The 15,604-nt window shown below is 40.9% G+C and overlaps 1 protein-coding gene across 4 annotated transcripts in view; it reads left to right on the top strand.

The window, feature by feature from the left end:
• The window catches only part of LOC117362998 (F-box/WD repeat-containing protein 7-like), a 113,385-nt gene that overhangs the window by 83,639 nt on the left and 14,142 nt on the right, over nucleotides 1-15,604 (top strand). For all 4 annotated transcript variants that reach the window (XM_033950118.1, XM_033950117.1, XM_033950116.1 and 1 more), the window contains exon 11: nucleotides 5,900-6,125. In XM_033950118.1, coding sequence (XP_033806009.1) covers nucleotides 5,900-6,125 — 226 coding nt within the window. The remainder of the gene's footprint in view (nucleotides 1-5,899; nucleotides 6,126-15,604) is intronic.

Below are 15,604 nucleotides of genomic sequence, written 5' to 3'. Positions count from 1 at the left end.
GCTGATGCTATGTTTTCTCTGACAGTTTAAATTCTCAGCACCGACAGCGTTCTTTTGACGGTATGTATTGTTGTGCCTCGCTTCCTACAGTAGCTTTATAATTAATTTAGAATTTTTGCCATAGTGAAATTTCTACTCTCATACCCGGCTGTTTATATACATTCTATATTTCAGATGTTACCACATCGCAAACTTGAAGCATTCTATCAGCATTGAAAAGGTTTTTCAGTTTACATATAATAGGGTCTCCTGAAGAAGGAATCGAAACGGGGCCACGTAGAGACCCCGAACCTGTTATAAACTGAATTATCAAGCTGCTCTCAATTTTCTCACAGAGCGATGTTCATTTGAAAAGATTTGTAAAGATAAGAAAAAACAAAGTATTTTCATACAAGTGTTTGAAAGACTGTAAAGACATTTATTTATTTATTTTTGTAATCAAACTTGGAGCGTAACCAGCACTAATAAGGTTGCAACGACTGAAAAGTATACTTTGGTTCATCACTAGAGGGCGCAACTCTCTTCTTGAAGAACTCTATACCTCTGAGTGACTTTCAAATGTGACGGTTGCAATCCTGAAGTTTGGTTACCAATTTGAATGAGAAGACAGTTCTTTTGTTTGAACTCTAATATTTTTCTGACTTCCACTAGTATTTAACTATTAGTACCCCAGTGACATTATAAAGAAATTAAATCAATCTTTGGCATGTCTCCAGGGTACCTTGTTTCCCATTTCTCCTTGAACTACTCCAACAAGCCTACACATAGAGTTCACCTCTTTACATATCGTTTTAAGAGATTTCTTGAGAGAACCCTCTCTTTTCAGGCAGCCAAAATGAATGACTGGTTTAGTAAAATTATGCCAGATGTCTCATCTTATTCTTTTAGAAAATCAGTAAAGACACAGCTATTTGACAAATTCATACCTTAAGCTTTCTATTGTTTTTTAATTATAACTATGTATTTCTTATGACTTGTAAAAAACTAATGTATCTTTTATGATTTGTACATATTCGCTGAGTGTCCAGCTTTACTTTGTTGTGAACCGCCTAGAACATAGAAACATAGAAAAGTGACGGCAGAAAAGGGCCAAGGCCCATCAAGTCTGCCCACTCTATTGACCCACCCACCCTCCTAGCTACCCTTTGAGAGATCGCACTCTGATGTCCCATTCCCTCATAGAGATTCGACATGAGCATCCCATCTGTTCTTAAAATCTGGCATGCTACTGGCCTCGATCACCTGTGCTGGAAGCTCATTCCAATTGTCAAACACTCTTTCGGTGAAGAAGTACTTCCTGGTGTCGCCATGAAACTTCCCGCCCTTTATTTTCAGTGGGTGCCCTCTTGTAGCCGAGGGTCCTCTAAGAAAGAATATATCATCTTCTACCTCAATACGACCAGTGATATACTTAAACGTCTCAATCATGTCTCCCCTCTCCCTATGTTCTTCGAGAGAGTATAGCTGCAATTTTTTTAGCCTTTATGGTCTGGTGGTATATAAGAATAAAGTTATTATTATTATTACTACTGTTCCCTCGGGGTTTTGCAGCCCAAATGCATGACCCAAATGCAGATTCGCTCTCTGATGGATTTCCGATGTTCTGCAGGTCTTGGGGGTTTATGGTGCCTCCTTAGAAGTGGTCCGGTGGGTTTGGGCTCACATGTGTCTTCTTCAGTATGTGCTTCTTCGGCGGTGGTCATCACAGATTCATGATCTGGACTTTCCTGTCCTGCTTCAGGGCTCCAGTGGTGGCTCCAGTCTTCGTCTGATTCAGGGAGTGAGTCTCAATTGGCCCCATGGACAGTGCTTCTCATGGACGCCAGTCTCCTCGGTTGGGGAGCTCAATGTCTCGGTCACTTGGCTCAGGGCTGCTGGTCAACGGTGGAGGTGTCCTGGTCAATCAGTATTCTGGAGATCTGAGCCATTCGGCTAGCATTGGTGGAATTCAAGTCCATGCCGGGGGGCAAGTTAGTTCAAGTTCTCTCAGACTATGCCACAGCGGTGGCCTATGTCAATCATCAGGGGGGCACCAAAAGTCATCTGATAGTGCTGGAGACCTCTGCTCATGGAATGGGCAGAGGCTCATCGTCGGGATATCTCGGCTTCCCACAGTGCCAGGTGGATTTTCTCAATCATCATGCACTGGATCCCGGCGAGTAGTATCTCGGGCTAGAAGCCTTTGAGTTGATTATTCAGTCCTGGGGTCGTCTGATCTTGGACCTAATGGCCTCAAGTGCAAACGTCAAAGTGCCTTTTGGATCTTCACTGCAGATTGAATTCTCAAGTAAAGTTTTGGGTGTCATTATAGACTCAACATTTTCATTTAATGGCCATCTTAATTCTCTGGTTAAAAAAAAAAAAAAAAGTTTCTTTAGTCTCCATATGCTGAGGAAAGTGAGATCCTTTTTCCACCAACAACACTTTGCTGTCCTTGTACAATTAATCATTCTTTCGAGGTTGGATTATTGTAATTCGGTCTGTTTAAGTCTAACCAAGAAAAGACTTCAACAGATCCAGAGTACTGTGGCTAGGTTGATCTTTGCAAAAAGCAAATTTGATCATGTTTCCCCGCTTTTGTTAAAACTTCACTGGCTCCCAGTAATCTCTAGAGTTTACTTTAAATGTGCCTGCCTAACATTTAAGATTTTGCATGGCACTCTCCTCCTTTAATTCCTCTATCTTGGAATTCTGCGAGACCCGATATTACCAGATCTATACAAAAGCTTAAACTATCTATATTTGAAAATTAGGGAAATCTCTGTACTTGAAAATTACTGAGCTTTGGAATAATTTTCCTGTCCAGCTGCGTAACTTGGGCTCTTTTCAATTATTTCAAAAATATCTGAAAACTTGGCTATTCTCAAAAATGTAAATTTCACTGCTCTTTATATAATCACTACTTCTTATTATATTTCCCTTTCTTTAAATTTATCGTAAACTGTGCAGAGCTCTATCTTTATAGAGAACATGTGGTATATAAGCTTAAGGTTTAGTTTAGTTCTTCAGTTGGCGCAGGGATTGCAGGGCCTGGATGCGCTGGTGCAGGCTTGGCCACTGGCTGGTCTGCTTTGTCTTTCCTCCGTGGCCTCTGCTGGGCAGAGTTGTTCTTCTTGTGGCTCCAGACTGGCCCAGGTGCCCCTGGTATGCGAAGCTGGTTCATCTGCTAGTGGCAGATCCTCGCCCGCTGCCGCTCTCGCCCAATCTTCTGACTCAGGGTCCTAGTCCAATATTCGATCTGGGTCCTTTTTGTCTTACGGCTTGGCTTTTGAAAGGGCTCGCCTAAGGAAGAAGGGATGTTTATGTCCATGATTGGCATCTTTTTGAGGAGTGGTGTTCTGCATGTTTTGTGATTCCAGTTCGATCTGCTTTGCCTCACATTCTGGAGTTTCTGCATGATAGTCTGGAGCGAGGCTTAGCCTGGTCCTCCCGGGTGCAGATTGCCGCTTTGTCTTCTTTTCATGGTCTCTTGCATGGTAAGCATTTGGCCTCCTCTCCGGATGTGATTTGGTTCTTGAGAGCTGCAAAATTGCTCCAGCCACCGGTTCGACCATCAGTTCCTACCTAGGATCTCAAACTAGTTCTCTCCATGCTCATTTGTCCTCCGTTTGAGCCTCTTGATGCCTATACTCTTAAGGCGGATTTCTTGGTGGCCATTATTTCTGCGAGACACATTTCAGAACTGCAATCTTTTTCGTGTAGGTCGCCCTTCCTGGAGTTCTCTAGGGTTGAGCTGCGGACAGTTTCCTCCTTTCTTTCAAAGATGGTCTCACAGTTTCATGTTAACCAGTCCGTTGTCCTCCCGGTCTTGGGTAATCGGGAGGGCTCGTTGGAGCAGAGGCAGTTGCACAAGTTGGGTCCTTTGCTCTTATATTCAGTGGACCCAGGAGATTCTGTAAATCGGATCATCTTTTTGTCCTCTTAGCGGGTCCTCGAAAAGGGGGACGATTCTTCCAAGGCTACCATTGCACGTTGGATCAAGGAGGCTATTGCTTTGGCATATCTTCTCCAAAAGAACCCTGTTCGGAATTTCTCAGAGCTCTTCCCACTCGGAGTCAAGCAGCTTCTTGGCCTGAATCTTCTCTTGTACTTTGTACTTCCAGTGGATATCTGTAAAGCTGCGGTTTCGTCTTCTCTCCATTCCTTTGTTCGGCACTACCGTTTGAATGTTCAGATGTGTCAGGATGCGGTGTTTGGTGAGCATGCTCTTGTGGCAACCCTTCAGGGGTCCCACCCATGTTAGGTACTGCTTTGGTACATTCCCATCCATTTCTGTGACGGTCTGGAGGGATGCTAAAGAAGGAGAAATTAGGTTCTTACCTGCTAATTTTCTTTCTTTTAGTCCCTCCAGACCGGCACAGACTCCGCTTGTACAGGTTTTTCTGCAGGAATTGGTTGTTCAGGGAGTTCAAGGAGCAGCGGCAATTCTTATGTTCTTATGAGTGTGGAATTGGAGGTTGTTTCAGCCTAGTTGTTTTCTTCTTGGCTAGTCATTAAGACTGGTTGTAATAAGAACTGCACAACCTTCTTGTACTGAAGCCAAAAGTTAGTATCTCAGTCATTTCTGTGCTTGTCTGGAGGAACTAAAAGAAAGAAAATTAGCAGGTAAGGACCTACTTTCTCCTTTTGTACAGAATTTGTTGCAAGAGTATCATTCTCATGGTATAGACTGATTTACCTACTTACAGATGTGTTCTAGTGGTTTACAATAAAATGATTGATTTACAGTTATACTGGCATTCATTAATACAAAAAATTAAACATCATAATCTTAGCAACATAATTAAAATAAACAGCTAAAACGAAATCCCATTACTCTGAAACCTAATAATAACACAGTTATAGTATAATATAACAATAAGCCCATAATACTTTTGAAATAGCCATGTTTTCAAAGCTTTCCGAGCTAAATTTCTTACAAAATTCATCTGGTGATGAATTCCAGTGAAAAGCAGCAGCATATCAGAAAGTCCTGTTCCTAATAGTAGTCTTAACAAAATGCAAAGATGGAAGTTGAGAAGAATGTAATGACTGAGAGAGAGTATCTGACAAATAGACTCGGTCCTTCAAACACAAACAAAGCTTTAAAAACTCGAGAATGTAATTTTAAAGAAATTCTGACTGCAGTGGATAATAAGTGCAAATCAATCACAATCATGTTTAATCGTTCAAATGACTTGTAGCCAATGAATGAACAAGCGTGATCAAATTTCATTTGGAAAGAAACGAACTTGGTTGCCTAATCAATTCATTTGGAAGAAACAGTTCTTAACAGAAACCTAAGGTCTTGACTTCCTCCACAAGAGGCAACGAAACTCTTTGAATTTTAGAAACAAACTCTGGTGGGGGTTTTAGACCCTGAAAGCCACACTTAATATTCAGCACTAAATCACGAGCATCTGATCACTTGTGCAAACTATCCAATTTACCATTCACGTCCATTGAAACATTCACTTGATTTTCTCCCATTTCTGCGATAAAATGAAATGAGATTCACCAACTGTCCATAAATCTGGCTACAACTTAAATAATAGTGGTGAGAGTAATGAGCCCTGTGACAAAACTCATTGGTTAAATACTCTGCTTTCTCTTTCCACCTTGCTGTGCTCTCCCCACCCCCCACTCCCAGCGCCTCTTCTCCCATGTCACACACTCTCTTCCTGCAGTACCTGTTTTGTACTTTGGATCTGTCAAAATATAATTTGTAGAAAGAGATTATGTTTAATTTTTTACCCAGTGCTACTGCCTCTTTCAGATGATCCCTAAACCTTTGCATACAATATGCAAGCTGGGGGGTGGAGTTATTAAAACGGTAGAATTGGTGGCTCTTGCTGTGATGGTTGTCTTCTCTGAGTTCTTTTTTTTTTTTGATTAGTCCTTTCCCATTCTTTTCATGCAGAGTTGTGAGTGGTTCCCGGGATGCCACACTTCGGCTCTGGGATATTGAGACAGGACAGTGCCTCCATGTCCTCATGGGTCATGTGGCTGCAGTGCGCTGTGTGCAGTATGATGGGAAAAAGGTGGTCAGTGGAGCGTATGACTACACTGTGAAAGTCTGGGACCCTGAGACAGAAACCTGCATCCATACATTGCAAGGGCACACCAACAGAGTCTATTCATTACAGGTAATGCACCTAATTCATGACAATCAGGGCTGAAAGGGAAGGACATTGAGGGTAAAGGTTTGAGGAACTGGAGAGAGAGAGCTGTGAACAAAATAATTGCTATTAAATGAGAGTGTGGCACAGTAGTTAGAACTACAGCCTCGGTACCCTGGGATTGTGGGTTCAAATCCACTCTGCTCCTTCTGACCCTGGACAAGTCACTTAATCCCCCCATTGCCCTAGGTGCATTAGATAGATTGTGAGCCTACAAGACAAGACAGGGGAAAGTGCTTGAGTAACTGAATAAATTCATGTAAACCTTTCTGAGCTCACCTGGGAGAACGGTATAGAAAATTGAATAAATAAATAAAATATATGGCATGCCAATATTGATTGGTTTAAATTTCATTCTTTCAGGTATGCTCTTCTAAGTGGTGCAGTTTTGTCTTACATTTAAATTCTTTATCTTTATGAGATATTGGCAGATCCTTTTTTTATAAACCCATGTGGTGTTCCCCAGGGATCTCCACTTTTACCTTTCATCACTGGGTTCGTGCTTGAGTGACTGTTTAGTTATGCTGATGGCATCACTATTGTCATACCTTTTACTTCAGTTTTATCTCAGATTACCACTAAAGTTGAAATTGTAATAAAACAGATGGATTCTTGGATGCAGAAATTTAAACTCAAATTTAACTCTGGCAAAACAAAGTTTTTTGTGGCGACCTGTACTAAAATCCCTTTTGAACCTTCCATCAACTCCTTATATAATTCATCCAACGATTAAAATTTTAGGAGTTATTCTGGACCAGCATCTTACAATGAAAGCTCAGATAGATGCTATAGTACGTAAATGTCATTTCACCTTATGGAAATTACAAACAATTAAATCTTATTTCAAATTTATTGCTTTCAGACTATTGGTTCAATCGTTATTACTAAGTCTTCTCGATTACTGTAATATTATCTGTCTGACAGTCACTAAGAAAGAATTAGCAAGACTTATACTAATACAGAATGATTTATGGCCTGATGAAATATTGTGAATTGCATTGGTTGCCTATGGAAGCTCGGGTGTTGTTCAAGTTAGGCTGTTTCTGTTATAAGGCTGTTTATGGTATGGCTCCTTTTTATCTGGTCAACAGATTTTCTTTGGCTTCATACAGACACAGTATGAAAAACTCATCCTTTGTTTAATTTTCCATCTGTCCAGGGTTGTAGGAGTAAGAAATTTCTTAATCATACTTTGGCATCTCAGGCAGCTCTTCATGACAAAGAATTTCGAACATTACTGCTCACAGACATTTTAGAAGACAATTGAAGATCTATCTTTTTTCCTAAGCACTTGACTGACTGACTAACCATCTTATTTTATGTAATATGCTTACTTTTATAATCTTTTGTAAACCGCATTGACCTTCTGCTTACGCGGTTAATAAGCGCACTTGAATATTTAGTTGTAAATATCTTTATTGGGGGTTCGATGGGTAATGTCATTATTCTTTAGCGTCCCTCCAGATCGGCATAGATGGATGAGTTTACGCTTCTCTACCAGCAGGTGGAGACTGAGAACACACTGAATTCTATATATCAGCAGTACAAATGGGCTTTGCAGTAGAGAGCTGCACGGGATCAGGGACGATGGGAATCCCGCGGGTTCCCCCTTTGGATCACGGGGATCCCGTGGGGACGCCCCCTAGGGTCAGGGGGATCCCGTGGGGACGCCTACGAGGGTCGCGGGGTTCCTGCGGGGTTGGATGGCACTTGAGCCGCGAGGCTAGTCTCCTTCTCCTTACTTGCCCTTCCGCAGCACACAGCCAAACGGAAGTCTTCCTGATGTCAGCGCTGACGTCGGAGGGAGGGCTTAAGCAAAGGCCTCCCTTCCTCCGACGTCAGCGCTGACATCGGGAAGACTTCCGGTCGGCTGTGTGCGGCAGGGCAGGTAGGGAGAAAGCAATGGCGTACCAAAGAGGAGGGGGGAGGTCCGCCCCTGGTGCAGCCATGGAGGGGGGAGTGTGCACAGCCGGTCAGGTCCCCTTACCCTTTTGGCGCTTCCCCGACCGACCGACAACAGGCCTGGCCGACAAACCTCCCTGCCCTGTAGCCGCGAATCTAAATTACCTTCTTACAGCAGCTTCAATACTCCAGCTGCTGTAAAAAGGTAATTTAGATTCACAGCTACAGGGCAGGGAGGTTTGTCCGACTGGGCCTGTTCTGTTTTGAGTCTGTTTAGAAAGCAGTGGTAAGAATTAGACAGTGCGCCCTTATGCGGTTCTTTCCTATGCGCTAAGATCATTTTGGCTGCAGCCGTGAAAAAAAAAATCCCTATTTACTATTAATTTCATTTATAGCTCTTACCATTAGCACATGATCAATTAAAAAATTCCATGTGATCACCATTAAACTCTGGAATCATTGCCAGAGAATGTGGTGAAATCAGTTACCTTGGCAGGGTTTAAAAAAGGTTTAGATAATTTCGTAAAACAAAAGATGGCTTGAGAAGACTTGGGAAAATCCAATCCTTATTCCTAGGATAAATAGAAAAATGTGGGGGGGCCACAAATTCAAGGCTTGATATTATGTGAGTGATTAAAAGACACTATGGCAAATCCAATACAAAATCACTCCTATATAGTCAATAATTTCTCTGAAAACTTATATCAACTTATACTGAAACCAGTGCTCAGAGACATGGAGGTCGGGTGGGGAAGCGCCACAAAGGTAAGGGGCAGGGAGGGAGAAAGGGAGGAAAGGTGGAGTAGAGAAGAAAAGACGCTTAAGCGAAATGGGTAAAACTGAGGGGGGAGAAGGACTCTGAAAGCACTGGGGAAGACAAAGGGGTGGAGAAGGACACTGAAAGCACATGGGGAAGATGGGAGGGGTGGAGAAGGACGCTGAAAGGACATGGGGAAGACAGAGGGGGGAGAAGGACGCTGAAAGGACATGGGAAGACAGAGGGGGAAGAAGGACGCTGAAAGGACATGGGGAAGACGGGGGAGAAGGACGCTGAAAGGATATGGGGAAGACAGAGGGGGAGAAGGACGCTGAAAGGACATGGGGAAGACGGGGGGAGAAGGACACTGAAAGCACATGTAGAAGACAGAGGGGGGAGAAGGATGCTGATAGGACATGGGGAAGATGGGGGGGAGAAGGATGCTGAAAGGAAATGGGGAAGAGAGAGTGGGGAGAAGACGCTAGCTGGGAAGAAGACAGAGATGCCAGACTATGGGGGGAGCGGAGGGAAGAAGATGGGTGCCAGACCAATTTGGGAGGGGGGAGAAAGGGAAAGGCACAGTAACAGAGCAAATGGAAGACGCAGAGAGAAGAGAGACAGTGGATGGAAGGAATTGAATGAGAACATGAGGAAAGCAGAAATCAGGCAACAAAGGTAGGAAAAATTTTTATTTTTATTTTTTTGCTTCAGGATAAAGTAGTATATTAGTTGTGTTGATAAAAATTTATAAACATTAGAGGCTCTGGTAGAAACCAGTTTACAAAGTATGTATTCTACCCAATTAATATTTCCAAATTAATAAAGTCTTTTGCTTATTTTTAAATGGGTTTCTACCAGAACCTTTAATTCAATAGCATAATTACATGAAATAACTATTTCTGTAGTTTATAGGGACGGGCGGGGACGGATGGGATTCTTCGCGGGGACGGAGGGATTCCTCGCTGGGATGGGTGGGAGTCCTGATGGGGACGGGTGGGACTTTGGCGGGGGCGGGTGGGATTTCTGTCCCCGCGCAACTCTCTACTTTGCAGTCCCTCTTAGAATCCATCTGTTTAAAGTCTTCAGCAGTTCTGTTTTCTTTTCTTGGCTGTAGTTAAGGACTATTGAAAAAGATAGGCAAGGACCTTTTTGGCCTTTTCTTGTCTGGACTGAGCTTGGGTCCCATAGGGGGCCTGTTAAACCTCGGAGTTGTCATACTTGGGCTGAGGAGTCCCTCCCCCCATTCCCTCACTGCCCCAATTTTTATTTAGAGGTGCCTCAGCCGTACGCATTGCTTGTGGGCACTAACTACAGCTTAGAGAGGTACAAGATACAGTGGTACCTCGGTTTACGAGTGCACTGGTATGCGAGTGTTTTGCAAGACGAGCAAAACATTCGCAAACTTGGTGCCTCGTAAACCGAGCTTGCCTCTCTGTACGAGCACCGCCCCCCCGCAATACGGCACCCCCCGCCGCAACCTGAGATCCCCCAACCCACCCGAACCCTCTTCTTACTTCCAGTGTAGCCTCCACATCGGCACCGGCACCAGCATGTCCTGTGCCCGAAAATCTGCTTCCTGTGCCGGGCCTTGAGCATGTGCACTCAACGTGAACTCTCAGGCCTTGAGCATGCGTGCATGCTCAAGGACCGGCACAGGAAGCAGATTTTCGGGCACAGGACATGCTGGTGCTGGTGCCGATGCCGATGCGGAGGCTACACTGGAAGTAAGAAGAGGGTTTGGGTGGGTTGGGGGATCTCAGGTCGCGGCAGGGGGTGCCAGATCGCGGGGTGGAGGGTGCCGGTTCGCGAGGGGGGCCTTCGGGGGGAGCAATGCCGGTTCTCGTGGGGAGGGAAGGTGGGGGGTGGGAACATATCAAAGCAAGTTTTCCTTACTTCCTAAGGGGAAACTTGCTTTGATATACGAGCATTTTGGATTACGAGCATGCTCCTGGAACGGATTATGCTCGTAATCCAAGGTACCACTGTATAGGGTAGTGATAAGGTGGATAGAATTGGGGGAGGCGTAGCATTATATGTTAAGGAGGGCTGAAAATTCTACAGGAACAGAAACACACTTGGTAGAAACTCCATGTGTCAGGGGGAAAAGGATAATGATAGGCGTGTACTACTGTCCGCCTCACCAGGATGAATAGACAGATGCTAAAATATTAGAAATTAGGGAGGCTAATAAACTGGGTAACAAGTTTCAAGTTTAATGATTTTTTGATTAATCGCTTAATCATAATTCAAAGCGATGTACAATTTAAAATACATTCAGAGGGAAACAATACAATACAAACTTTAAAAAAGATTAAACATATAATACAAATCAAACTTGAATAATAACATAATATTAGAAATAGTTCAACATATTCGTAACAAAAGGTAAAAAGGGGAAGTGAAATACAATTCATGATAGAAAAGTAGAACAAACAAAGGAAAAAAAACATTGGGAAGGTATGTAACAGTAAAATTTAAGATTTAAAACAACAGTTTAAAAATTAATAAATCAAATGCCAAATGCATCTTTAAAAAGAAATGTTTTTAAATTACTTTTAAATTTTCCCAGATCATGCTCATTTCGTAGATAGATTGGGAGGACGTTCCAAATCTGTGGCGCAGTTACTGAAAAAATGAATTGCCGTCTTGTATTAATGATCTTGAGTGAAGGAATGGTTAGTAAATTTTGCTCATTGGACCTTAATGTTCTAGTCGGATTGTATGGGATTAATAATTTATAGATAAAAGCTGGAGTTTTATTGAGTAAAGCCTTGAAGGTGAGTAGACAGAGTTTATAAGTTATTCGATGAGTGACTGGGAGCCAATGTGCTTTTATTAAAAGAGGAGTAACATGATCAAACTTTCTAGAGTTAGTTATAAGTTTAATAGAGACGTTTTGAATAATTTGGAGACGTTTGATCTCATTTAATGCTATCCCTTTAAAGAGTGCATTGCAGTAGTTCAATTTCGCTATTACCAACGAGTGAATAAGAATATTTAAAGATTTGGGGCATAGAAATTTTGAAATTGCTCGAATCTTACGTAGTCTGTAAAAGGTAGTTTTAATAATAGTACTGATGTGATCATGAAAATTAAGTTTGGTGTCAAAAGTAACCCCTAAAATTTTTATATTGTTTACTAATTGCAATGGGATATTTTCTATAGTAATAGGAGCAATGAGAGTGGAACTTTCTTTCCATGGGAATAACATAATATTGGATTTTTTGATATTGAGAGCCAATTTGTTTGCATTTAACCAGTGATAAACTAGGTCAAGTTTTTCGTTGATCTCTTGGATATCAGACATTTTATTGGTATCAATTGAATGCAGAAGCTGGATATCGTCTGCATATTCATAAACTTGAAAACCCACGGATTGACACAAAGTAATTAACGGAGCAAGAAAGATATTGAATAATAAAGGAGAAAGAATGGATCCTTGAGGAACACCGTGAGTAGTTAAAGAAAAGTTTGAGGTTGAGTCTTTAAAGAAAACAGCAGAAGTACGATCTGATAAATAAGATGTAAACCAGGAAAGAACTTGGTCAGAAATGCCGATAGAGTGAAGTCTGCCAAGGAGAAGCTGATGATCGATCGTGTCAAAAGCTGCAGAAAGATCAATAGAAATTAATAGGGTTGATTGGTGATGATCTAGAAAGTATTGAATGGAAGTAGTCATACCAATCAGTGAAAGTTCTGTGCTATGGTGATGTCTAAATCCCGTCTGATTAGGATGCAGTGCATTGGTTTTTTCGACAAAATCTGAGATTTGATTATAGACTATTTTTTCTGTTAGTTTTGCTAGGAAAGGGATATTGGCTATTGGTCTGTAATTGGATAAGTCTTCAAAACTAGCATTTTTATCTTTTATTATAGGACGAATAATGGATTTTTTCCACGTTAATGGTACCGTGTTTTGACTCAAGCTTTTGGTAACTAAAGTATGAATGAAGGGTCCGAAGATATCAAAATAATGTTTTAGAATGAATGGTGGAATCAAATCGGCTTTAGATCTTTTGATATTAATAGTTTTAACAATGGATTCTATTTCTTTTAAACTAGGTAATTTGAATTTTGAGCATCTAGCAATTAATGAATCTGCAGCAATTTGTTCAAAGCTATCTGTTGAATCTTGTTTTATTGTAAACATTTTACTAATTTTGTTAATTTTTTCGATAAAATGTTCCGCTAATTCTTGAGCGGTGGGAACAGAAACTACTGCGTCAGGTTGTTGTTTGTAATTTGGAATTGTTAATGAGTTTAGTATTGTATAAAGTACTGAAGGATTTTTAGCTTTGAATATTTTATCTGAGTAAAATTTCTTTTTTGCATCGTTTATTTTTATTCTATCAAGTTTTGATTGTTCATTATATCTTTGTAGATTAAATTGAGTTTTATCTTTTCTCCATTTACGTTCTAAAGATCTAACCTGTTTTTTAATGAGGGAAAGTTCAGCTGTGAACCATGGATTATGAATTTTTCGAGAGGGAATTACTTTAACTTGTAAAGGTGCAATTTTGTCCAAAAGCGATTGTATGGCTATGCTCCAAAGGTTTGTTAAATCATCCAGGGTGCTAGAATTAGATTTTGAAAAATCTAAATTAAATGAAGAATGAATTAAGTCTGAAGAAAGATTGTTATAATTTCTGAAGTTAATTGTTTGTTCATTTTTTTGATTCCAATTAAAGGATGTAGTATATGTTAATGATATTAAAAAATGGTCAGACCAAGGAACAGGTATGCATTCTTTTAATGATAAATCTTTTCTTGTAGTTGTTGAAATTAAAGCCATATCGAGTGTATGGCCAGCCTGATGTGTTGGAGTGGTTATTATAGGGCTTAAGTCTAATTGTTTAATATATGAAAGAATTGTTTTAGTATGGTTGTTATTTAGATCATCAAAATGGATATTGAAGTCACCCATAATTAGAGGATTTAAGCAAGAACTACCGAAATCAAAGAGTAAAGATTGAAGTTGTGTAATATTGGTGGTGGCAAATAAATTAAAAGAATGTCGGTTTTTGGTTTAGTGAGCAGAGAAAATTGTAAAGATTCTATAGTGAAGTTATTTGAGGGATTATCAGTAGTTGATAGTAAATGCTCTCGAAAGATTACTGCCAGTCCCCCTCCTTTTTTATTGCTACGATGACGATAAAGGAATGAGAATCCCTGGGGACAGGCATAGGAGAGATAGGCTTCTTCTCCATCGGAAAGCCATGTTTCTGTGAGACATAAAATGTCAAGGGATCGTAGAATAATTTCATCTCTAATTAAATGATATTTACTTTTAATGGAACGAATGTTAATTAAACCTATATTGAAATGGTTGATTGTGTGTTTAAATGATAGTGGGGACTGTGAAGAAGAGCCTAAGTGGTTATGGGGAAGTTTAATATGTAAACGTTCCGAAAAGCGCGATGAGATTTGACCAGATTCGGATTTAAGTGGTCTGTGTCCCCAGAAAACTGGAATAGATAAAGCTTGTTCATCCATAGTAATAGGATGGTGAATGGGAGTATAAAATAAAAGTATATCAGATTTAGATGAGATATCGGTGAACAGGAAAAAAAGTGAATAAAAAATAATGGTTATGTTTAAATATGGCATTGAAATTTTTTTGTACTTACTTGATTTAAAAATAATTGGAACGCACTGCAGGATCGCACAAAGGAGCGCATTAAGGAGCAAGACCTGCTCCTTAAGCGCGGCGTGCGCCGCAAAGTGCCAATCTTTAAATGACATATACCGGATGTTGAGGGGCGGAGCCAGGAACGGGCCGCCGCTTTGCGGCGGCAAAGAAGTCAGGAGGAGAGCAACTGGAGGTAAAAATAAAAGCAATGTAAAAAACTAAGTTCTTAACTGAAACTTCGAACTTAAAATAAATTTAAATTAAAACAAGTAAAACAGATATAATAAAATAAGTAAAATAGGTTGTCAAACAGAGTGCCATGCAAAACAGCAGTGCTTCACTGACTAGACTAGATTAAGACAGACTAGATTAAGATTATGTTGATTTCAACTGGGCAAATGTATCATCAGGGCATGATAGATAAAATTCATCTTCTCTGTAGTTGCCCCTCAGCTCTGGAATAACTTGTCAATGATATTCAATTCTGATGAATCGGAGAAACTCATACAAATCTCTGTAACACTGGGTCAGTTTGCCAAATTGAACAGTAACAAATCACCTGGACTGGATGGTATACATCCAAGAGTGCTGATAGAATTGAAAAATGAACTTGCAAGCCTAATGTTAACTAGCGGTTGGTGTATCCTCTTCTCTCTCTACACCTGTTCCCTCGGTGCCCTGATCTCCTTCCATGGATTCCAGTATCACCTATATGCTGATGATTCCCAAATCTACCTCTCTACACCTGAAATTTCACCTAAAGTCCAGGAAAAAGTATCTGCTTGTTTGGCTGATATTGTTGCCTGGATGTCCTGCCATCATCTGAAAGTTTCAAGTTTATTAGGATTTTATATACCGCCTATAAAGGTTATCTAAGCGGTTTTTACAATCAGGTACTCAAGCATTTTTCCTCTCTGTCCCGGTGGGCTCACAATCTATCTAATGTACCTGGGGCTATGGAGGATTAAGTGACTTGCCCAGGGTCACAAGGAGCAGTGCGGGGTTTGAACCCACAACCCCAGGGTGCTGAAGCTGTAGATCCAACCACTGCACCACACACTCCAAGACTGAGCCACATGTCCAAGACTGAGCTACTCCTCTTTCCTCCTAAACATTCTGCTCCTCCTTTTTCCATCTTAGTTAATAATACTGTCATTA

Source organism: Geotrypetes seraphini, chromosome 6, assembly GCF_902459505.1.
Source record: "Geotrypetes seraphini chromosome 6, aGeoSer1.1, whole genome shotgun sequence".
Classification (NCBI taxonomy): Eukaryota; Metazoa; Chordata; class Amphibia; order Gymnophiona; family Dermophiidae; genus Geotrypetes; species Geotrypetes seraphini.
The sequence above is the reverse complement of the archived record's forward strand: the minus strand, read 5'-3'. Positions and strand labels throughout refer to the sequence as shown.